Genomic DNA, 25,809 nt, shown 5'->3' with positions numbered 1-25,809 from the left:
CCTTGCACAGTTGCTTTTACTTTGGATTAAGGGCTCAGTTTCCACTGCAAATCTACTCCTGGCTTTAGGGAAGTCGGCGGAGCTCTGTGTATACATGTTGGCGTTGTTCATCCCATTTCCCTGCTGTGGCAGAGGCAGTTTGTCAGCCACTGACCACTTTTTGTGCTTCTCTGTCATTTATCCACAGAATGGACAGAAGGGTACCTGCCTGCCTTTACAAAGGTCTGTAGTGGGCTCTGCGGGTGTTTGTGCAGTTTAGGTTGGGCTGCAGAGACACCTGCCTGGGTGTGACTCAGGCTGTGCTGGCAGTGCAGCTGGGCAGGCAACTCTCCAGGCAAGTTCAGAGCATCCAAATGAGACATGTAAAATAGGTGGTGTGAGTGTGCACCAGGACAAGATTCGGTGCCTTTGCAGTGCTTTCTTCAGCCAGGTCTGCTGGCTCAGAACATGTTATGGGGTCTGGACCAGAGTGGGCCAACAGTGACAGGTCCCAGTTGGTTATCCAAAGTGCTGCTGTGACATCCCCAGTGAGATTTGGTGATTGCGTGGAGCATGGTGCATGAGTGAGCTAAGCTAATGCAGCAGGCTTATTCCTCGTGGTGGCTGCAGATTAGAAGCATCCAAAAGAAAGCACTAAAAAACCACTTGGGTGATGCAGGGAACTAATGGCAAGGACAGATAGGGTTTCAGTTTTGTTTAGTACTCTTTTTTAAGGTGGTTAGGAGAAGAGGACCCAGATGGGCACAGGTTTGGTTGAGATGTATGAGTTGTATAAAAGCCAGGTACCACGGCAGTGTTTTGTGTGGGAAGGAAACAGTTCTTTAAAAGCAAACCGGTTTTGAGAAGAGCTTGTGCTGCAGTCTCTGCTGCTTTGGGAACAGTAGTGTGAAACGCTTTTGTGTCCCTGAGGCAGAAGGACGGCATGGCTCCCTGTCCTTGTTACCAGAGGATGGATGTGCCATGCCAGCTGTAATCCTCTAGTACCGAACCCCGAACGGGGCTGCCTTTATCTCCTCCCGCTGCATTGTTGGGGCCTTGTTGGTACCGGTGCCTGCCGGCTTCTAGGGGATGCGGGCCCAGGCACTCGCACGCCCCTGCTGCGGCAATGCTGTAGCTGGAAATGGTGTCCTGAGGTCACGGGGCACGGCGCTCCCCTCATTCACAGGCCAGCCTGGCCCCGGCCCCGCGGCTGCTCGGCTCATTCCGTCACGTTTCCGTGGGTACCGGGACGAGGGGCCTGGGGGTCCCGGAGGTCCAGGCGGCGTCCGGGGAGCGCCCCGGCGGTGCGGCGGCAGCGCGGAGAAGGAGAGGCTGCCCCACCATCGGCCCCGCCCCTCGCGTCCGTTGGTTGCGGCCGAGCTCTGTTTTGCATATTCACCACCCCGCGCCAGCTCTGCACCAGTGGGAGCGCGGGTGCGGCTGCCTCATTAGCATACGCACCTCTGCCCTGGGCGCGGAGCAGCCGCGGCTGCAGGACTGAGGTCTGGGAGGGGCGGGTGCGTCGAGCGTAGCCCCGGAGCCGGGCCGCCGAGGGACCGGGACGCACGGCCCGGGACCGCCACGGCCTGCCCCTCGCGCTGCCTGCGGGGCTGAGATGAGCGGTGGCGAGCAGCGCTGCGGTCTGTGCACGGGGCAGGCGGGCGGCGGAGGGCTGACTTCCCGCTAAGGCAGCCCCAGAGCCACGCCGGACGGAGGAGCCTCTTTATTTTGATTTTTTTTGTCGTTGTTGTTTTTGGTGGGTTCTTATACGTTTTCCCGGCAGCCGGCCAGGCTTGGTGCGCGGAGTGCGCCAGCGGAGAGCCGCAGGCCGGGCCGAGCCGAGCCGGGCCGGGGGGGGGGGGGGGTTGGGCGGCCAGCGGCCGGCAGGGTCGGCGATGCGGTGCCTTGCTCTGTTTGGCCTCGTCGCCTGGGGCCTGGGGAGCTGGGCCGGACACAGCGGCGGAGCGTCCCCCCCGCCCTGCCCGGCCCCTTGCAGCTGCGACGGCGACCGCGGCGTGGACTGCTCCGGGCGGGGGCTTGTGGCCGTGCCTCCGGGACTCAGCGCCTTCACGCACGCCCTGTGAGTCGGGGCGTGGGCCGGGCTGGGGACGGGCGGGCAGGTAGCCGCGGCGGGGAGGTACGTGCGGCGGGTACCCCTGACAATTGAGTGTGTATGTGGTTGTTGTTGCTGCGGGTCTAACGCGGCCAACTCCGGGGCCGCCGCGCTCCCGCGGTGGGGCTTCCGGGCCGCACGCAGGGCCCGGCCCCGCTAGGGCAGGTGAGGTTGGCAGGGCCTGAGGCGGCACCCCGGGGTTCCGGCGGATGGACGTGAGCCGGCAGACCCCGAAGGAATCGGCGTCGCAGGTTTAAAAGGCCGGGAGGAAGCTGCTCGGGTCCTGTGGCAGCGAAAGGGGAGGTCTTATGGGGGGTTTGGTGGGGCCCGAGTCAATCCCGGTGCCGTCCTGAGCCGGGGGGGAGCTGCTGCCCTCATATATGTGTGCCTCACCGTAATGTCCTCGCCCTGAATCGCCTTTCTCGTAGTTTTTCTCCAGCAACCAGTTGTCAGGCTAGCCAGTTTTCTCCCAAAAGTCAAGGCATTTTCAGTCCGAAAGAAGTCTGTTTAAATAAGGTGCCTTCGCTTCTACAAAATCTCTCACTATGGTAAAGCTCAGGGGAACCTTGAAAAAAACCAGCATAAGTAAACATCAAAAGTTTATCGAGTTTTGCTTGTGAATGAAGAAAAATAAAAACTCTTAAAACATTTTATCCCATATTCTATGATAATGTTGTAAAGTAGGCAGAAGCTGGTAGATCTTGTGTGGCGTTTTGGTAACTTTATTATTAAGATTTTAATTGAAGAATGAGCCCTGTTCTGCAGAGACATGACCGAGGAGGGATTTGCAGCTTTCAATACGGTAGCTTTGCTAATCCACAAACCTGTTAAGTTTCACAATAAAACTTGTCAGTCTTGCCCCACTTCTCAGCGCAGATTTCACAGGGTGGAGCAAGGTCTAGTATGGGCCAGTGGTCAAGTCTGGTATTACTAAAGCTTTGCTGTGTTTACAACATATAATACAGCACACTACGGCAAATGATGGTGCATGGTTTCAGATCGGTACTAAATTGCTGTTTTGTCAGAATACAACAGTGCCTTCGAAAATTGCACTTATTTTCTTTCTGTTTGTTTGCCTACACTTAATATGCAAAGGGAGTCTGATTCTTAGTTACTGGATATTTTGTTTAGTGAGGAGGTTTCCAATTTCTCCTACATATTTGGATTGTTTCTTTTAGTTGTTCAGACTGGGTGGAGAAAGATTACTGGGCCTTTTTTCTTGTGTAGTATTTGATGAATGGTAGAAGTTGCAGGTCTCAGTTGTTACCTGTGTTTTTCCTTTTTTTTTTTTTTTTTTCTGTGCTTATAAGGTGTTAGTGGGACCTCACTTTGTGGTGTTTTTCCTGTGGCAGAAATGGTGGTTTCTGAGTGCCATCATGAACGCTTGGACTTACTGGTAAACAGGCTTCTCTTGGTAAACAGGCTTCTCTTTCCTCCACAGATAAAACAGGGAAGTTACCCAAATTAATAAAATGCTTGAAGCCTCTCTGGTAAAAGCTGCATTTAAGCATAAGTTTTTATGGCTACTACATTGTCTGGCTGTCTTATAAAACGGGCTGGTACACCCCTGAGTGTCTGCAACACAACATTCGTTGTCTAATGGGCACGAGTTGCCATAGCCAACACCCGTGAGAGATAAGGCTGCCAAAGAGTTTCAGTTTATAAGTTTCTCCTTACTGTGCGGGTAAATTTCACACAGCCAATGTGACACGGCAAAAGTGAGAGGAGACCTGCACACACTTCAGTGTGCTTTGGAATGAGTTTTTGTAGCTTTTGATTTTATGCTCTTTAAGCTTGATTAGAAACGTGTTGAATTTGAGAAGACTCTATTTGATTCTGTGGCAGTGGAGGACACTCTTGATCCCCATTTGTGTATAGTTCCTGCTTTCTTATATACAGAAGGAAAAAAACTTGATGACTTCTTGGTACTTCTGAGCTTAAGTAGTCTCTCTTGTAGTGAGGCCACTAGAAGTTTAGGATATGTAGAAGACAGTTTGGGAGGCAGTAAAGAACTCACTTCTGACCTGCTTGAACCGAGCAATGTATAGTTTTGCCAGAGATGCTGAGTTGATTTGTGTGGAGGAAAAAGACATGAAAATAAAATTACGCCCCTACCTGACATGTTTGTTTCATGGCAAAGCACCTTAGCCATGTGAAGAGAAGAAAGCTTTACTGTGCTCTATGTCAGGCACCTTAATGATGTCAGGAAAGCCCCTTAGCATTACTACAGGGTTTTTTTTTTTAATTATAGCCATGGCAGCAGAGAGCCTGTAGCATAGAGGTGGCTGAAAGTGTTAGAGGTGAAGTTCTGTAATACTAAAGCAAAGCTATACCTAGATTTTTGCTTTGGCCGGGAGAGAGCAACTGAAGAAAAGTTGCTCACAATTAAAGTTGCTAGTGAATGAGTTCCAAGGCAGTTGAGAATTATGGAAGGAAGTTGGTATTTAATTTTTACTAGTTCTGTTTTCCTGGAATTTTAATTTCTTTGTAATAAGTCTAATAATTTAGCCTAACTTCCAAGGTGCTGCCATGAATGATCAGGCAGGAGTTTCTCTAGAGCCTTAAAGGCATATCCTTACAGAATACCCTTCACATTCCTTAGTTCTGTTTATTCAGTTCTTGACTGATCCTCTGCTCATTTCTTGCTTACTGTGGTGGTTTGAAAGCAGGGAGAGAGGGGCTGGAGTGGTAGTGGGGAGTTATATGATGACCACAGTATGTTGAGGTCTCCTGAGGGTAATTGTATTAGACCGAGCAGCTTGAAAAGATGTAGTATCTGCTCACTACTTTTGAGTCATTGGTGAACTTTGAGAGGTGGAATTTGAATAAAGGTGAGTATTTTGTCCCAACTGCAGTCATCTCAGTGAAGAGATTATTGGGAGATGTATAAGCGCCCACAAAAGAGAGGTGACAGCACTAGATCCAAACTTTTTGGGGGGGATGGATGGAGAGGAACTCAGAGGGAGTTGGGATGACACGGATAATTGCTTGATACTTTCACTGTAGGCAACCGTTTGTTCTGCATAATTTAGGTAGGTGTTTATGTAACTCTTAATTACCGTCTGCCTGTTTTTCTGTTTATGAAGGTTCAGTTTGCTTAGTTGCAAGATAACTGTCACCTGTACAAGTGGTGCCTGTGCTAGAATACGAAAATGGTTTTTGTTTGGGTTTTTTTTCCAATGCTGTATGCTCCTGATTTTTGCTACGATGTTTCACTTGCCATGTTCTAGAAAATTTCATGCTAGTGAGAGGTAATTGTAATAGGGCATACATGTGCTTGTGCTTCTCATGGATGTCAGTTTGAGAACTCAAATTCCAGTTTGGAGGGTTTAATACTTGTATGACTCTTGTAAAGTAGATTAAAAGCAAGTAATTCTAGATAATTACTTCTGGAGAGATCTTCCACGGGCCTTGCTGGTTTAGGTCTTGCCTGACAACCATAAGGAATATAGCCCCTTCTCAGTGCCTACTATTATATTTTAGGCACTTGAAATAAGAAAACAGTACAGATAGTTTTCATTCTAGTACTACTTGTATGTATTTTCAGGGAACGGTAGGGTCCCTTGCTTTAATTTTATTTTCTTTGAGTTGTGAAAGGCACAGGGGCTTGGGAGCTCTGGCTGCCCTAGACTAGGTGATAGACCTTCAGGATGAAATTGTTATCTTGATCTTTTGGGTTTTATTGCTCATTTAACCTAATAGTGCTGTCTTTCTGTGTGCTGTTATGCACTAGCTTTATAAGGTCAAGATGTGGCAGTTGAGATCCTTTTTTCACTTGTTTCATACTACAGGTTGCTTCAGCAATCACAGAGAATTGGCAATCTGTATTCGGGTATACATGCTATCTGGAAGTACCTACATGCTCTCACAATTGAGAGAGATACCTTTCTCCACTTATGTATAAAGGCAAAATGATATGGTTCTGTTTGGATTGAGCAGACCTTGCCCATTTTTTTTGTCTTTTCAACTGTCACTGTTATTTTTTTGTAGAATGGTGATAAAATGTAGTAGGGAGGTGTGAGGTGTCTTTTTCTCATACATCTGGTACAAAGATAGAAATCTGACCATAGGAGAATGCTAAATATCTCTTAAGTACAGTAAGGACCTGGCTGAGTTTTGTTAATGCTGTCTAGTAGAGTTGTTATGGTGAAAAGTGAAGATGTCCAGATGTGACCTTGAGTCTGGAAAATGTAGCGTAACTGCAATTCTCCTGAGATAGAAAAGCCTTATCTAATTAGAGGTTTTTGAAGGTTTTACAGGTAAATAATTTAGTTTTTCACTTGCCTGTGCTACATACCGGTGATGTGATGGCAAGTAATAATTCCATGCTTCTTTTAGAAAGACACGATCATGTCATTTCAATTTGAATATTCCTATAAGTCATCAGTAATATTGTTACATTTGTACAGGTCCATGAAATCCCATGGACAGGAGGCAACATTCAGTGATTCCAGCAACAGTCTTTCCAGCATATATTACCTAAGGATTGGAGTCTTTATCTTCATTTCAAGCTGGCCAGTTTATCTGTCAGTCTTGTAAAAAAGTAGATGCTTTTAGGTAGTATACACGAAGTGAAGCTGTTGGTGTTCCAAAGTTTTATTAAATATTTTTGCCTTTTTATGTTTTTGTTGGTATTGAATTTGGTGATTTTCTCTTTACCTTTTATCCCTCCCCCCAAAAACCCCAACACTCTGCTGTAGCATGTAATTCTCAGGTATTTGGCATTTATTTGGTACACTGAGCTCATTTGTATCAGCAATGTGTAATTTCTCATTTGATGCTTACTGGCAGAGGCTTGTAAGTGTGATTTTGGGTATTAAATACTAAGATAAGTCTGCACCATGGAAAAAAGTTGGACTTTAGTGTAAGCAAGTTTATGCTAGTAAATAGTTACCTTTTCAGTTCTTGAGAGGAATTTGGTAGTAACTGTCTACTTGAGAGGGAAAATATGGAAGCTGTAATATAAGGACTGAAAAACAAAACAAAACCAAAAAAACCTCCTCTGCAAGGATCTTTGTTTGTTTTGTACTCTACATCTAAGCCAGCAATTTTTGCAGAACACAAACTCTTATTTACCCAGAGAAAATTACTGGCCTAGATTTCCAAAGGGCTGAGCACCCATATCACATTTTAGAGAGCTGCGTGGCTCTGTGAGTATCTCTGAATGTCAGAGATCTTCCTCTCAGCTGCCCTTGCGCTTTTCCTAAAAGCTTGTTCCTAAAGATGAGCCTCTTGTTGGGAATGGGTAGGAGCTGATGCTCTGTTTGTGTTCTGGGGGATTTGCCAACAGCCTGGGTTTGCCTGCTCCTTGTTTTACAAACAAACAAGGGAGTGAAATGGATGGGACTGGTTCACTTCAGCATGGCTACATGGAACTTCATTGCCAGCAGTTACTCTATTAAGGGGTGAATGTGTTTCAGGCAGCAGCTCTGTGCTGCCAAGCTGTGGTTTTGGGTCTTTTTATGGAAGAAGCAGAAGATCAAAAATAGCTTGAGGAAGAATTAGATTTGTATGATCCTGGAAATAGGAGACAAAGGTAGGAGAAGGTACATAAGAGTAGAAGCAGCCATTCCTATTTGAAGAAACCTGTAAATTGAAGCAACAGAGTTTTAAATGTTACAAGACCTTTGCTTACAGAGGTATCAACAGTGTGTCACAGATTAGAGGTCCCTGGCCATCCTCTCCACCTGGTAAATTCACCATCTGCTTCAACAGTGACCTAGGATTTTGCTACAGAGAAATACTCTTCTGTAGTTTTTCATATCTACCTTTCAGGTACTCTTGCAGTTTCTGATAAGATGTTGTCAAACTTTGGTCTGAAAAGAGATTTCTGGTCATGTGATCTTGGTTCTCAATGCAGTCCCACCACTAGCTTGCCCTGCAAAATGCTGCTGAAAAAGTGGAGGTAGCCGTTGGTGTTTCCTTTGCTGATAGGTGGGCAACTGGTTTCATTGATGCAGAATTGCATGCAGTGATGGTTGTCACAGGAGTTCACACAGAGGAGACGAAGATCTTGGTGTTACTGTATAAATACCGTCCTCTCTATAAATATGTCTAAGAGCTTTTCTTTCAGAATCAGGCCCAGATTAATTCACTTTTGTTCCAAATAAAGCTGGTATGTTGTAGCGGGTTCGGTTTGTAACCAGGCAGAAACACCAATTTCGTGTAGTGGTTTGGTCCAAAATAATCATTACTGTTTATCTTCTGTGAGATAAGAATTAGGAGAAATGCAAAGCAGGCACCAAACTTGAAAGAATATAAAGAAGTTTATTAACAGACCTAAAAGAAGAAAAAAAAAAAATCATACCACACCTTCAGAACACTTCTCTTCCCCCCACCCCCACCTTCCTCCCTTCTCCCACTGACAATGTAAAAAGACAACCCTTAAGATGTTCAGTCTGTTTACCACTTCCATAATAACCTTGTTCAGTCCATTTAGGTATAGGAGTCTCTCTTTCTTGTCCATGCTGTGAAAACAGTATCACAACGAGACAGCCGCCTGGGTTGGTTCTCTGCTCGCATGCGAGTCCCTTCCCCCAGCTTGCAGCTTTTCCCACAACTGCTTTCGAGCAGTCTACTCTTGAATTACTGGGGTACAATTTTAAGGTTGAGCTGTTCAGAAACAAAAGTTCTCTTCCCCCATCTCTGGGAGCATTTCATCTCTAAGAACAGAGGCCCTTCTCCTTCCCTGGGAGCAAAGGGTCCTCCTCATCTTCATCTCTAGGACTATCTCTGGGAGCATCTCCAGGAACTGAGGTCTTCTTTTCCATTTGGAGCAAAAGTCCTCATCGCTTCCATCTCTCCCTGTTCAAACTTCTCATGAAATTACAGCTGCGTCAGCATCTGCCTATCTCAGCGCAGGTGCTTTTGCTCACAAGTTGAACGCTCCACCCCCTGCCTTCATGAAACTACAACGGGTACTCTGATACATCATAGCTTTACAAGAGAATTTCAGCTTTAAGCATCTCCTCTTTCTTCTCTCTCAGGTTTTCAGCTCTTCACAGCACTAAAAGGGTTAATCTCACCTAGGCCTTGCAGCTGGAATTTTGCTTATCACTGTTGGTCACATGATCTTTTGCCAGACAGCAGGGCAGTTTCAGCTGAATCTTGGCCACACTGGAGAAGGGGAGCTGGGCCACCCTGGCTGAACATCGCAGGGCTGTGGGGGGTTCCGTGGGTGGAACAGGGCTCATTGGCCCCAGGATGGCCGTGGCCCAGCCCGGCCTGGCCCAAGCAGGGCCTGGGCTGGGCCCGCCAGCCCCCGAGCGGGGCCCGCAGCCACCTGTCCCAGGGCCAGAAACGAGAGAGAGCTCTGCCCGGGGTTTGTCTGTTCTTAAGTGTGTGTCACAGAGGTGGTCACAATTTTAAGTGGCTTAAAGAATTGTCCATATTCAAACTGGCCAGCTGATAGGTTCTATCAGCTCACAGAGGAAGCTGTAAGCACCCCTTTGCAAGAACATCACTTCTGGGACTCTGCTTGCTAACCCATGACATATGTCTGAATTGGAAACATGCAGCAGTAGATGTAAGGGTACCTGGAATGTGTAATTAAATAACGAAAAAATGGCCTGTGATGTACCTGCAAAACAGTTGACCTTTTGCCTTTTTTTTAAGCACTAAGTTACTGTTCCTCTCTGTTTCACTGAAGTTAGAAGTATCCTGTATTTTCAAATCTAATGTCATTTTTTAAAAATACGTACCTGACATAGCAGAATCCATTTTATTTTACTGTTGAATTATTTAACTGGTACAGAATGGTGACAAGGTCTGAACTTTCCACTTCCAGAAACATACTCCTGTTGGTGAAAGAGTAAGGGAAATCTATTTCAGCTTCACCACGAATTTGAAGGCACAATGATATTTTACATCTTTTACAAAATCACAGAGAGGACTGTAGTGATCTCAAAAATAACAATTTAAAGTTGATATCTGAAAACTGCTGTTGAATTTGAATGGGTAATAGCCAGCTGATGGTATTGTGCATAATGTCAGCCAATATGATAACATGTTTTAAAAAAAATAGATTTGAACAGGTGATACCGATATATATTCCCTGGTGGATTGCGGTCTGACATCTGTGAGGGATACGTTTGATTTTGGGAAATAAGAATATCACTTCAGGAATTTTTATCAGTCTCTTTTTCCTCATGTGTTTTTCATATTTGCTATTACTGAGTTAGAAGGAAGTCATATTTTTCTTTGGTGGCCTGTTTCAGTCATACAGTATGTTTTGGAGTTAGTAAAACTTTGGTTAAACTTTGAACATTAATTTTTTATTTTTTAACCTACTAGAAGGTATATTATTAAATATATTTTGTTTAATTTGATGTCTTCTCAAAGGAAGAATGGTCTCCATAGCATGGCAGAAATAAAAATTAATTCCTTAGGTTTCCTTCGTGTGTTTTTTGCATTTATATCTGATGAGTGCAATTCATTAAGGATACATGTGAAGTAATGAGTGTGTGAAAGATAAGAGTATCTTCTTCACAATTGAAAAAAGTTTCTTGTGTTTCTCAAGTCAGCATTTTTAAATGTCTTCAGATGTTTGTTGGTATAATGTCAGATAACTCTAAAACATCTAAGATTTGTTACTTAAATTTGATGTTCACTGTGTATCAGTATTGGTTTTTTTTGTTGACGTTCAAATCTAATATTGATAAATACACATGTAATTAAAAATCTTCATTTTTAACTTGGTCACCTGTAGGTCATTGACTCAGTAGTTAGTGACTTTTGACAACTCAGCCTCAAGATTTTGCACAGTAAAGATATACTTGAAGTAATTTCTGAGTCAGAATTTTTTTTTGTTTTGTTTTTAATCAGAATTAAAGTTTAAAATTATGAAGGTTAACTTTTTCCTTAGGACTAGGAAAACTATTACAAAAACTAAGAACACAGTCACTTTTTTTCAAATGTAATAAATCTTGTAGGCTTTGCATTAAAAATGAAGGAGGAGCCTTAAATCATTATGGTCTGGAAGACAGAATTAAAGTTGCACAGAAGGTTCTGTCTCTGGAGCAGAAAAAAAGATCTTCTTTCCAAAAGAGCAAGTGCTAATTATTTACCTTGGAAAAAAAACCAAACCCAAAATGAAGAAAAATACAAAGTCAGGTGAAGTTGTTGAGAGAACTCTGGAGAGCACCCTCAGAAGTCAGGCCCTTGGAGAGTAGTAAACAGCCATCTTTGCAGCTCTCATTTGAGCATTTTCGTACTAAAATAAAAAGGCTTTTTTTTTTTTTTTTTTTCTTTTAAAGTGATGTGCCTCCTCCATTTCTCTCTCCAGCCAATTGTGGTGAAATGCTAGATCTTGCAAGGGCTTTTTTCATCTTAAAACTTCTAAGCAGATGTGCCTGGACTTTTAAATGGTTACACGATTAGTAGTGAATCATAAATGAATGTGCAATTTCAGAGGTATGCAGGGGAGGCCTAAACCTGTTTAATTTAGCTTAATAGTGCTGCAGATACAGCTGTATATTTTATAAGGTTGGTCTCCAAAAATGTGTTTTAATTTGGGAGTTTTGCCATTACCTTCTTGACATCTGCGTAGTTACAGATTAATAGCCTGACCCAGTGCCCCAGTGGGGAGAGCAGCATGGCAGTGCTTTCAATATGTGTGTCACTGATGATGGAAACATATGGAATATTTCATTCCCATGTTTGAAAGCGATGTATAGGGCTGTAAGGGCAGAGAGCTGGGGGCTTCAAACTTCACGGTTGATTGGTAAGCTAACCATAAGGTTTGCTGTGAGCAATCAAAACACTCTTGCTGAAGCTGTTGTACTTTGCCTGGCACTGTTTTTTGTGGTACAGGAACCCCAGATGTAGAACAATGTTGTTTTGACATTGCAGTAATGCAATGTATTGCAAAAGTACTGCAAAGACCATGCAGTACAGTTCACTGTGGTTGCGTTTCGTTCATCTATATGTGATACTATGCAGTGTTTTTTCTCAACCATTTGGGCACTCTGGTGGTTGGTATGTGGTGTTCAGTAGATGCAAAACATGAGCGCAGATACAGGGGTCCTGCTGGAATGTACCTGGGGGTCAGTTTCGCCTGTGCCCATTGCTTCCCCTTTCAGAGCAAAAAAGGGCACCCACTGTTCCCTGCTATTCAAACAGAACATGGCAGTGTGTTAGCTTGTAAAGTGAGAATTTGTTTTTCCTGCAGTCAAGGCTTTAGGGTTGTGTCAAGAAAGCAGGACAGTTTGCTCCTATTGCAGGAGTAGAGGATGGTGCAAGCCAGGAAAGGATGTTTGGGGAAGCTTGCTGCTCCTTGACTGTCAGAAGGAGTTGGTGGTGTATAGCTTCAGTCCTTTGTTACTAGAATTTGATGTATGGAGTATCCTAACTGTCCTTTTTAAATCTTTGTCTCATGTTATTTTAAAAATAACTCTTACTTGAGAATTTCCTTGCTGTTTTCTAAATGCTGATCCAGAGTAGTAGCAGATGTAGTTGGTTGATCTGGAAAAGTGAAGACACTGTGAAACCTGTGACTTCAGAGTGCAGGCCTCTCTCTCTGGTGCAGTGGGTTGTTCTATCTGGAAACATGCTTGGTCTTCGTGTGGCAGAACTGTGGATCTGACTTTCACTTCACTCATGCATGTAAAAGCTGTGAACAGGTTGTCATCTTTTTCAGGTGCTATGATTGGAAGCCCTAGAAATATGTTGTTTTTTTTAACTAGGGGAAACCTGTCCCAGACTGGGGTACATGCCTGTAGTAGTGCTCTCAGCAGTTCTGTGAGCTGCTCCTGCAAATTAGGAGCTCTTTAACCTATGGAAAGGATCCTTGCACTGTTCGGAAGATAGTTGCCAGACTTACACATTCTTTAAGGGAATTTTGCAAAGCTATTGTCAGCAGCAACCTACATATTTCTTGTTCATCTCCTTTATTTACAGTTTCACTCAAGTAGTTGCTCTCTTGAGGCGTTAAATGCTCACTGTGCTGGGTGTTGTCTTAGGGTCTTGGTGGCCTTCATGGAATTAGCTAGGGAGAGGAAAGGAAATGATCCATTGTAAAGAGTCCTGCTCTGAGAATATAGTTACTGATGATTTGGGCCTGCACAGGCTTCTGCCTTTAGGTAATTTTTTACTGGTGTTGGTTTTAACATTTGGGTTAAAAAAACCAATGAAAGTGGATGGGCTAATATTGACCAAACTGTTAATATTTTACAGAACTGGTGTGTCTTGCTAGGTGTAGAAAATCCATGTCTTTTGCAAGGGCAAATCTGCTGGCTCTATGTTACTATGGCTAAATGTTTACTAGAGGCATTATATCTCTTCAATATCAGGTCAACCATTTATTTAGAATTTACTTGCTCCTGCTTGTCATTTTTTAAAAAAATTTCAACTAGTTTGTTTATATGTTGTTTTTCTTTAACCTGCTTACTGCAAAGGCAGATCTCTAGTTTTCAGACCAAAACCATACAATATCTCAATGTTCAAGAGCATTACACGGGGATTTAATTTGGTTTTGGGATAATTAGGTGGCACTTGTTTACTTCTTCAGCAGAATCCTTTGCAATTTTGCAGCAAGACCGGTTTTTCCTCCTTAAAACTCTTCAACTTTCCTGAGTAATTACGCCAGTAAAATAAGTCTATGTATTCAAAAAAGACTAGCATGAAAACAATAATATATCTGAAATCCCACTTAAGAGTAGGACTGATTGCACTGTGTTTGTATCTTCACTTACACAAAATAATTGTTTTTCCCCTAATAGCATGAATGGGAGAAATTCTGACAAACATCAGATAAATATGCAAATACCCTTGGTATTTGCCTCACCAGATACATTCCCTGTGTCCTTCGGGCAAAGTGCATCACCTGATCTGGGTTGATTGAGTGCCATCAAGAATAGAGAATAGTGGAATAATAATGTAAACATTAAAAAATATTTGTCCCTCATGCTATTTTTCATTGAACTTGCCTCAGTGATTTTGGTGCCCGGTCTGATTGATTTTACTATAAAAGGGTCAAGATTGATATTGTTGGCCACTTTGCTGTGCAAATTGACTTTCACACCAGTTTGTCCTTTGGCATTTTCAATGGGAATAGGCAGCTTCTGTTTCATCTCTGGTCTGCACACTTTAGAGGTACTGGGGAAACTGAGGATTCTACAGTGTGTATGATGTATGTACATATTTAAAAAAAACCCACTTCTTTCAAGAGGTGATACATTAGTTGCATTTTGCTGTTACTGAGAAAGTAACAAGAATTATGTAGTGCCTACTGTTCCATGTGCTAAGTAAGTTTTAATTGTTGGTGCCTTTCTTGAACTATCAAATTGAAAACTAGCTTTTTAAGAGAACAGATGAATCTCAGTGTGAATCAACAGGCAAAGTGTAGAGGTAGTTTTACATATTTTCAGTATTACATTTTCAGTATTTCAAGTCTTTTGCATCTCTAATTTAAAGAAAGAAAAACCATTAAGTAGTAGCACCCTGTCTTGGGATTTGAGCCCTGTTCATGTTTATGTTAAAGTGGAAGCTGCTCATTATGTATGATAGCGGTGAGTTCTGCTTAGCTCTACTGTACATCAATGTAAATCTGCAGGAACTTATGGATATCTGTCTTAGCAACTTAATCTGAGGGCTTTGCTAAAAGAGTTAAGAGCGACTTATAAAATTCTAAAGTTTGGTAAAGGAGACAGAAAGGTTCTTGCAGCAGAACAGTGCTAGCAGATGCTTCTTTTGAGGCTGACAGCAGCTATCTTAACAATTCATATCTGCAAAACTATTGGGAATGACTTAAGATCTGTCAGTGTTATAGATGTTGCTTATGTCCTTTGGGAGCGCAAACATATAAGTATAGCCTGAAATGGGATTACTTCTTAACCTGTCACTGTGAAATAGTCGGTCTTTGGTTTAGGTCTCCCTGAAGTGCCTAGGATGTTATAAATACAGAATATTGCTCCATATTTGCTTTGTATTTTAAAAGCACCTAACACATAGTGTAATTTCAGAGAATATATGCGGATCACCCAAGAAGGTTCAGCAAATAATCACTGCATGTGCAGTTAAAAACACGAACAGGCCCTATTGTGGTGCTGTCTTGTCAGCAGCAGCAGTACGCTGCAGATGTCTTGGAAAGGCCCTTTCCTCCACGTGTACAACTCAGAAGGAGGAGATACTGTTACAGCTTTTCTTCACCAGCTTTTCAGTGCAAATGGCTTTCATTAAGTTTTTACACAATGGCCCAAGGCTTTTGGGCAAGGACTAGGCTGGAAACTCGTCACACTTACTGCCGTATATTGCATGCGTTTAGACAAGGTGGAGTGGTGAATGAAGCACAAGAAGCATTTTAAGCATTGAAAATCTTGGTCATATTTTAAGCTTTTTTAGCTGTTAAAAAGATAACATCTGTGGAGAGATTAATGAGCAATAAGTAAATTATGTTGAATCCAGGATTGCAGAATGCAGTTTAACTGCTTTAGATTTCAGCACACTCATTTAATTACTGGGTTACTGAAGGTTTTCTCTGCTGTGGGGGAGTGTGTGTGTGTGTATAGGGAAAATGTGAACATTTATACAAAGAACTGTGAATGAAGTTTGGGGATATTGCCTTCATGTTGCCTAAACAATCCCACTTGATATTATCCCTGCCTTAATTTCCTTTCAAGAAGATTATAGATAGGTCTTGCTATCACACTCAATTATTTCAGTGTTCACTTCCCCATATGATTTAACATGCACAAGCTTAATTATTCTTTTCTGGCCTAGGGAGAGATTTCCTTCCAATAATTACCTTCACTGCCCTTTACCCTTTGCACATTAGTTTGTTTGGAGAAACGTAGTTGCTTGGTAAGCAACTCCAAACAAGGCAGTGCCTGGAGCTGTCTTGGAAACATAAATTATACCTTTTAAATAGCATGTTAAGCTTCAGTTTGCAGAATCTAAACTAGTATATGTACTGAATAAGCAAGCTCTAAACATTTCTCCCTTAACTAGAGGTCCTATGAGTTCAGCAGGAAAGCACCAGTTTACACTGCCCTTCAATACTGTATTGGGGAATACAGGTACAAAGGAAAAGACATTCAAATTGCCTAATAACATCCATTAATTCAACCATTTCTTTCTACTTGCAGCTGTTTAATCATACAGTATTTAAATGTATTTTTAAGATGGATGTGATGCAATGCTGCCAAACTGATTGCTCCTATGGTAGCAAAGAAATACGTATTTAATCTTGTGGAAATTTCTCAGGTTTATATCCTTCTATTTGCCTTCCATGTTGTCCTTCCTAATACGTAGTATGGATGAAAGAAAAGAAAATACAAATAGTAAAGACCAGCAGGGATAAAGTGCATACATTCTTTGTTAAAACAATTTTTATTTGAATTAAGTGGTAGTTAGGAGAGCGAATTTCTTGAACTGGGTGGTACAGAATTACTTCCAAAAGCTGTTTCTTTTGCAACATTTATTAATCTATATGCTGTACAGAATACAGTTTGATATGTCAGAGGGATGGTTTTCTTCACTCTACCATGTTTACTATAAATAGTCCTTATATCTAACTATTTTGTGGCAAATACAGTGAAAAGTAGCAGAAGGTTCCATTTGTCTTGAACCTTTGAATATTTAGTGTTCTTATTAAGATGGAATAATTATTTTATTCTACTGTTAATGACAAAGTAAATATTTGTAAAGTTGACTGTCTTTGTATATGTGGAAAAAATAAACTGTTTTAACTTGACAAAGCTATGTATGTTTTTAAAAATTGCCTTCTTCATTATACCCTGGTGTTTGTTTAAAAAGAGACAAAAAGTGATTATGTTTTCCGTGTTTCCTCACCTTTTCCGCTAAGGAAGTCTCTTAAACCTCTACTCTGATCACCTGTCCCTCAACTAAAATTTAAAATAAATCACTGCATCTGCTTTACACTTTTCAGATTTGGTAGTGAATATAAGATACATTGTTATTTATTGTGGAATCCGATACTGTAATTGCAGAGCATGATTTCATTTATTGTATTAAAAATGGTTTGCCAGTTTCAATAGAAACCTTTACACCCTGTTAACTTTCAGGGTATTAATTTTTTTTTTTAATGTTATCTTCATAATTTTGCTGGTGGTAAATTGGAAAAATGAGTGTGTTAATGGAAGTAAATTATTAAATTGGTAATGAGGAAACAGGGTGTCAATAGCTTAAAGGAGCTATTAGGAGCAGGTTTCAAGCAAGTTCTACCGGCCTTGGTTTACTGATCCAGTAAAATTCATAGTCTTTCAAGGTAGAAGGAACCAGACTTCTTCCAAACAAGCAAGAACAAGACAAACCAGATCATTTTATTAATGGAACTTGGGAAGGATATGTTTTATCCACCTTGTATCCATCATAGTTGTCGTAATGTGAATTTACATTGGTCAGTGGCTCTTTAGGTAAGAGCCAGTGTATTTCCTTGCCGATAGAATAGCTATGATGATGTAAAAATATGCCTGTGTTTGTCATGTAGAGATAACCAAGTAGACCAGTGTTCATAAGCCAATTTTTTTTCTTGGAGTTCGTCTGTAAAATGCATGTTGCTGGGAAGATGCATGTACTATATCTGTCTATAAGCAAGCTAGAAATACAGGCAGATTACTTGATTGCCTTCTGTGGGTCGCTTGCTTTTTGATCACACATGAGTTAGATGTGTTTGTATAAAAATTGATTCTATGTACAAGATCAAGCTTGACAATCCTTAATCTCTGTTGCAGAGTGCGGACCAACAGTTATGTGATATGTCTTTGTTTTTCATGTGAATACTTGAAATGTTCTGTTTGCATTAAGTAAGCTGGTTTTTTCTTGACAGTTTAGTGATTAAAAACTGCTCGATTTTAAATAGGTGTATTTAAATACTAAGAACAAAGTTAAACTGAAGAGATAATCTTTTCAAGAAAATCATTAGTAATAAGTACTTTTTTTACCTTTTTTTTTATAATTGCAAGTGATGGCTATCAGTTCTTTTTTGTAGAGGGTTTCTGTGAAACATTTCATATGCTTGTATACATTTTCCTTAAAAATTAAAAATATGCTAAGTTTTTATTAGGTTATATTGTTGGGTCAGCAATAGTAAGTATTACTAATTTTATTCATGTTAGGGCAAAATCCAGAAGTCCAGAGCTGTCCTACTAAATTTGGTTAGCACAAGTACCCAGTTTGAGATGCAATTCCTAACCAATAGTGATCTTTGTGAGTGCCTCTGATGTCTGAATAGTTTTGGGGGGGTTGTTTGGTTTCATTTTTTCTCACAGAATTGTTAGGGTTGGAGGGACCTCTGGATATCATCCAGTCTAACCCCCCTGCCAAGGCAGGGTCACCTGGAGCAGGTGATACAGGAATGTGTCCAGGTGGGGTTTGAATGCCTCCAGAGGGAGACTCCATTACTTCCTGGGCAGCCTGTTCCTGTGCTCTGCCATCCTCAATGTAAGAAAGTACATGTTGCTCAATGGGACTTTGTGTGTTTTAGTTCATCGCCGTATTTGCTTGGTTTGGTTGGGTGTTTTTGTCTGGGCTTTTGTGTGTTTGTTTGAGAGTTTTTGTTGGGGTTTTGTTGTTGATGTTGTTTGGGGGGGGTTTTTTGTTTGTTTTTTGACAACAGCAGTTTAGACACTGAGCCATGCAATTAGTGAGAGGCAAAGCATCACCCTCGTGTGGGCCTTGGCTTGGACAGGATGGGCTGAGTCTTGTTTTGCTTTCTTATATTATATTACAATGGCATATTCTCATGTTATATTGCAGTTTTATCAGATATTTTAGCAGTATTTTTATCAGCTTGATACAAATTTGGATTGTAGCTGATGCATTGGATGCACTTAGGATGAGCTTTCATGCTTGGTTTTAGAATGTAAATTACTTTTCTTGCTCTTTGCTGCTAGAGAAGAGTTCCTCCTGAACTGCTGTGGTAAATAATCAGAGAAATTGTCAATAATGTAACAGAACTTGAGTGCAAATTCTTCCTTTATCAATGTTGCGCTCTGTTAAGGTCAATGATATGAGACATTCTGATAAAGGCTTGTGAGTAGGCTTTCTGAAAATATGTGGAGTTGGGCCTTCAAACCAAGTCTTGCAGTGGTTTTTTCCTCCTTATATTTTTGTGTAGTTACATCACATTTTCTTGTAGGAGGAGGAAACAGGAACACCATGTAGGACAGGTGGTCATCATGTGTTATTTGTCACGGCCTTAATTCAGTGGTCTAAGGTACGACTAGAAAGAGATTTTGGTGTATAATGCCTAAGTAGGCCATCTGATCATTGAAAAACAAAATCACTGACTACCATTAAATTACCATTCTTGGAAGGGAAGTTGCTTCTTTGATTATGTGAACAGAATTACAAGCAGCTGACTCTTTGGTGTATTTTAAAAAAATTATAAAAAGGGCTACATTGATTTGTACCCAGTTGCATTTTCATAAAATCGTAGAATGGTTTAGGTTAGAAAGGACTAAATATCACCTAGTTCCAACCCCCCTGCCATGGGCAGGGTCACCTTCCACTCAGACTCCCATCCAACCTGGCCTTGAACAAGGGATGTTCCAGGGATGGGGCAACCACAACTTCTCTGGTCAACTTGTTCCAGTGTGTCACCACCCTTACAGTAATGAATGTCTTCCTAATATCTAATGTAAGCCTACTGTCTTTCAGTTTGATGCCATTCCGTGTTGTTCTGTCACTACATGCTCTTGTAAATAGTCTTTCTCCATTTCTTTTTTAGCTACTGGGAGGCTGCAATTAGGTCACCCCAAAGCCTTCTCTTTTCCCAGCTGAACAATCCCAGGTTTTGCCTAGACGCACAGTTTTCTTTATAGCATGTGGTGCTTTTAAACAGTGCCTGCTGGATACATAGGTGGTGTAGAGAGGATTTTAAACTGTGACTTTTTGCAGTTGCTCAGATTGGTGTTTGTAATAAAAATGTTTTGGTCTGTTCTTCAAAATGTTCTGGGGGTTTCTGTCAATTGCAAAAAGGCTATTCCAGTTTTCTTTCAGGGGAGAAAGAGTTTTAGAGATTACCAGAGCCTCAGCCTGTGATTCTTTGATGTGAAAACTATCCTCTGGTAATGACTTCGGTAGTTTTTGGCTGGATTGGCTGGGCCAATCTCCCGTGGGGAAGCTGCTTGTATTCACAGGACAATGGCATTTAAAAGATAATGGAGTGTCGAGGGATTGGTTCTGTAACTGGGCAGAAGCACCAATTTCGTGTAGTGGTTTGGTCCAAAATACTCATTACTGTTTATCTTCTGTGAGATAAGAATTAGGAGAAACGCAAAGCAGGCACCAAACTTGAAAGAATATAAAGAAGTTTATTAACAGACCTAAAAGAAGGAAAAAAAAATTATACCGTACCTTCAGAACTCTCCTCCTCCCCCCACCTTCCTCCCTTCTCCCACTGACAATCTAAAAAGACAACCCTTAAGATGTTCAGTCTGTTTACCACTGCCATAATAACCTTGTTCAGTCCATTTAGAAAGAGAAGTCTCTTCTTGCTCGTGCTATGAAAACATTATCACAACGAGCCAGCCGCCCACTTCCAAATATTGTTCAGTCCATTTAGGAAGAGGAGTCTCTCTGCTCGCATGTGAGTCCCTTCCCCCGACTTGCAGCTTTTCCCACAACTGCTTTCGAGGGTCCACTCTTGAAGTTTTTTGGGGTACAATTTTAAGGTTGAGCCGTTCAGAAACAAGAACAGAGAGAGGCCCTTCTCCTTCCCTGGGAGCAAAGGGTCTTCCTCATCTTCATAGTTAGGACTATCTCTGGGAGCATCTCTAGGAACTGAGGTTTTCTCTTTTCCCATTTGGAGCAAAACTCCTCATCTGGTCCATCTCTCCCTGTCCAAACTTCTCATGAAATTACAGCTGCGTCAGCATCTGCCTATCTCAGCACAGGTGCTTTTGCTTGCGAGCTGAACACTCCACCCCCCATATCTTCATGAAATTACAACGGGATACTCTGACATATCATAGCTTCACAAGAGAATTTCAGCTTTAAGCATCTCCTCTTTCTCTTCCCTCAGGTTTTCAGCTCTTCACAGCACTAAAAGGGTTAATCTCACCTCGGCCTTGCAGCTGGAATGTGACTTATCGAAGTTGGTCACCTGACCTCTGCCGGACAGTGGTGCTGCTTTTGCTGAAATCTTGGCTGCAGTGGAGGGGGGTAGGGGGCTTCCAAGACGCTCTGGCTGCCCCCAGTCCTGCTGGGGAGGAGGTCATTCTGGAGCCGTGGCCCGGCCCGGCCTGGCCCAAGCAGCCCGCACAGGGCCCGCAGCCACCTGTCCCAGCACCAGAAACGAGAGAGAGAGAGCTGTGGGGGGTTTGTCTATTCTTAAATGTGTATCACAGAGGCGATCACAATTTTAAGTGGCTTAAAGAATTGTCCATATTCAAACTGGCCATCTGATAGGTTCTATCAGTTCCCAGAGGAAGCTGTAAGCACCCCTTAGCAAGGACATCCCTTCCCGGACTATGCTTGCTAACCTATGACATGGAGTAAGGCAGCAGCACTCTGGAGTGCTTGGACCACTGTTGAGCAGGTGATGGCTTTAAGTGGTGGTTGTACCTGGTACTCCCTACCTACCCCCAAGCCCTTCACTACGTGCATTGGATGCCACCCAAAAAACAGTGACCACATTAGTCTGCTGCTTTGGCTGGTTTGGAATGTGAAGGGATTAGATGACTAGGTTTCCTCCAATCAGCCTGCATTTATGAGGATGATATTTCAATGGCGTTTTCTTAAAACTGTTTTGTTTCCCAGTTGTGGCTCAAGTATTACAAGTTTCCGTAGCGTTTCTGTCAAACAGAATCTGCCTACACTGCCGAAAAGCTGATGTAATCCTCAAATGTCCTGTTTAATACACACACATCAGTATTACATTAGTTTGGTCCCAAATAGTGGAGTACAGATTACCTTCATTATATTAAATGCAAGTAGGTATCTAATTGTATGAGAGGCCACTTACATAGCAGGGTTTATACTTAGCCTTCACCAGCTCTATTTTCAGACAATGCTGATGCATCATGTGCAGCCTCAGTGTTACTCGGTCCTTTCTCTGCTGTCTGCTTCAGGGTGACCAGGGATGTTTGATCAACATGCGTTGTTCCACTTGCTTTCATTTTGGGAGCTGCTGTCTTGTGATAGATTTGAGTGAACTGTTGCAGATAGGCCAGTTTTATGACTGCCTGTATTTAGCGAGGGATGTACAGCAAAGAGTGAGCATAGTAAGCTTGAACTTCTTATTAATGATGATAATATTTAAAAGCTAAAATGTAACAGTATTTCAGTTGTGAATACGTGGAAATTGTGTGTACTGCTTAATGTGTTTCAGAATTCCCTGTTACTTTTCTTCTTTAAATACAAGAAAACAGGCGTGTAATGCCTCATTGAAAGAAGCCTGTAGGGGTGCTTTGTGAGGGCTTAATTAAGGGCTTTGAAAGACTAAACAAAAGGAAAAAGAAAATGCTACAGGGTTATTGTTATTCCAGCCCACTGGCTCAGAGAGCTGACCATCCATTGGTGCCTTCTATCCTTTTGGGAGCTGAATGACACTTTTGTTCATGGTTAACAGAGGTGAAAGAAGCCAATTATTGGCTGTCTTCTCCACAGGGCAGCTGCAGACGGATTTCACTGCAGGCAAATATGGACTCTTCTACCACAAGGATGGTTGTGATGACAGTTATTTTTGTGTAATTGTATGAAAGAAAAGAGATCTTTTTTTTCCCTTCCAGTGACTTGTGTAGATGTTTATTGAAAACTACTGTGAATATGCTGTCAGGGAATGGCAGTGTGTGAGGGATTGGATTCCCCATGCTAACTGTACTCAGCTTTTTCTGTGAGAGTGTGAATGAGTTACGGTTTTTTAATTTATTTTTCTCCTCTTACTTTCTTTTTTTACCTTTAAATAGCAATTGATTTTAACTGTAGAGTTTTTCTAATTGGTGTGCAGTGTTCATTTAACTCTTATGGCTTGCTAGCTCAGACTGTGCTGGCTCCTTTGTAATGATAGAGGGACAACCTCTGCAGATTAGTGGGAAGCCCTACAACAGCAAAACACATCAGCATGCCGTTAAGGACCTCAAAAAGTGTCTCTGTGCCTGAAACTTGTCACCCCTTCTCCCACATCTCTATTGCTTGGTCCAGTACAGTATAAAAATCTTTTCCCCAAACTCTTCCTTTCATAATTCAAAATGTATTCTATTCCCTGCAAATTTTCTTTGTTTCAGTAGTTGTAGTTTAAATGTGTAAAGAGACTCAGCTGACTAAGAACCAGGTTCATGGGCTACTGGGATCCTGGAGAAGTCTCTTCCAGTTAGGGGCAATTTTTGAGCAAGGACCAATGTCTCAGTCAGAGTTGATCCATCTTTGTTACACTAGAAGATTTCTTGTCATGTTAGCTGCTCATGAAGCCTGTGAGTGGTTGAGGTGGGCTGCTTGTGGTAGCCTCTTTGCATGGTTCGCTATAATAGTATTTCCTCATCTTACGTGGCTTTCTGCTGCGGGTGAGAGGAGAGTCTGTCTTTTGTCCTCAGACCTTTTGAAGTGGAAGTGCTGAGTACATTTCTCCTTCATCTATTGGTGAATGAAGTTTCTATGCTTTCATTTGGTTTCTCTTCATCCAGACTGATTATTTTCCGTCATAGTTTTTTTTGTTTTTGTTTTTTGTGGAATGGCCTATTACCTGCAGACGGGACTGTTCCTGCCAGATTCTACTGTATTGCTAAACCATATTGCTTGAAGTTAGTTGTGGCCCCCATGAGCTTAGCATGGTGCAGGCAGCATTGTCTGAGGCTCTTGAATCCTTAGAGGATGTGACTTTGAGGCACTTGTCATCTGTGTGTCAGTTGTAGGGCTGTGCCTCTGCCAAATTCCTGAGAACAGGAGATGTGGGCATGTGTGAGGCTGTGCAGTTGCCTGCACAATGCCAGCAGCAACTGGTAGTGATGAGGGTGACTCTCCTGGGCCTGAAGCTGGGCTCGCCTGTTGGAGGGAATGGGCAAGCAGCCTGGCTCTCAGGGAAGTAAGCAAGAAGAGTTGTGTGTTTTTTCACAAGGCAAAAAGCATACATGAATTTGGCTTCTTGAAATGAAATAATTAGCTCTGTGATAAGTCAGATTATAAGATAATTCCTGGCACTCTATATGAGAAGAAATAAAATTGGCTTTGAATAGTTCCTTGATACCCCTTGTTCAGTCCTGTACTATTGAAATAGAAGCTGAACCTGTAGCTCTTCTCTAAAGTGTCCTGGCAGATGTTTTGGGCAGCTTTCATTTTAATTCATGTCTAAGGTTCACTGGAAGCTAAGGTAGATGCTTAACCCATGTCTTCATTTCTATCTATGAGGGATTTGGACATTGATTTCAAATCAAAAAAAGGGAGACGTAGCTGAAACCCTCGTAACTCTACAGATCAGGAAGGCTGATGAGGCTGTTTGGATTCTTGTATTCAGCCACACTCCTTGTCAATAGGCAGCAGATTTGCCAGTTGTTGAAGGTACAGTTTCCTGAGAGAAATACAAGGGCTGTGTGTTAGCACGCATGAACTCTGCCACATGGGAAACTTCAGGCAAACTTTAATCCTTTAAGTGTCATAAAGTAGGAATTACTCTTATGTTAAAATGCTGTGCAATAATTGATGACCAAAAGTTTTCAAAACTGAAGTTTTACATCTTATCAAAAGTGGTTGTTCTTCATCAGCTTATTTAAGATACCTTGAAAATTGCTCCATAAAAGCGTTTGGTTCTAAAAAGGCCCTTCCAGGTGCTGCCATGATGTCTGTTTGGCACTAGAAAGTTGTACTATGTGCTTTTAGTTTTCCCACAGTATAGGTATTTTGAGTGCTTTTTGCCAAAAATAGTTTCTAGTTACATCCAAGTTACATGTTATATGTAATTGAAAAAAATTCTTAAATGCTAAAGCTGTTGTATATGGGTTTGGACTAATTGCAACATTTAGATTTTGTCATCTGGCTTCATTGTATCAGTGCCTGTATTCATATACCAATTTTGTTTTGCTATTTTTTGTTTTTGGTCTTCTAAAAATGTAGATCTTGCCCAGACTTTTGAGGCTCTGGTTGCTTTCTAAACATTGGGTGGGGCAGACTAGAAGACCAAAATAAACCAGAAAAAAATGAATAAAATTCAAAGTACTTAGAGTTACTAAAGCTGGTGTTTTTATGAAATTGGATTTCTAGCTGTTGATGTTCTCTTTTTGCAGCAGAGCAAAAACACACAGTGAAATTGCAACAGAAGATTTTTATATTAATATGTGTGTGCAATGATATCACTGCTTTTTTAACAGTAAACAGATTTAAGGCTCTGTCTGGACAGCTCAGAAACATGGGTAGCTTTAGCCTCCTCTTTCCTCACAGAGATGCAGAAATATTATTCTCCTTTGAACCCGAGACTTGGGAACAAAAGCAACCTGTCCAAACCCACAAAATATGTCTCTGCTGGAGCAAGGCAAGGCACTGAACCTCACTTTGGCTGCATCCGGAGTTGTAACTGGGAGCTTATGGTGTGAAACATTTGTTGTTTTAAATAGTGTTGCTAGGTGGAGAGGGATGTAATGTCCTTGAAGTCCAAAGGGTGAGTGTGACTCCCGACACTCCTATTAAGGCGGTTTAAGTTTTATGGAATTGCCCTTGAAGCTGTTAAGTGGAATGAAACGTGCCTTGTAGGTGTTGGTGGTTATGCAGCAGAAACCCGAGACTGGAGTGGCGGGGATGGGGGGGAAGCAAGACGAGGGTGGGACGGACAG

General features: G+C 42.0%; 1 protein-coding gene across 1 annotated transcript in view; it reads left to right on the top strand.

Moving 5' to 3' along the window:
* Positions 1-1,499: 1,499 nt before the first annotated feature.
* Positions 1,500-25,809, top strand: part of LGR4 (leucine rich repeat containing G protein-coupled receptor 4) — a 75,280-nt gene continuing 50,970 nt past the window's right edge. The window contains exon 1 of the mRNA XM_082284098.1: positions 1,500-2,059. Within this exon, the coding sequence (XP_082140224.1) occupies positions 1,875-2,059 (185 nt within the window). The 5' untranslated portion in view covers positions 1,500-1,874. The remainder of the gene's footprint in view (positions 2,060-25,809) is intronic.

Source organism: Coloeus monedula (assembly GCF_965178545.1).
Source record: "Coloeus monedula genome assembly, chromosome: 6".
NCBI lineage: Eukaryota > Metazoa > Chordata > Aves > Passeriformes > Corvidae > Coloeus > Coloeus monedula.
Note: the sequence above shows the minus strand (reverse complement) of the source record. Positions and strands in the feature narration are given on the sequence as shown.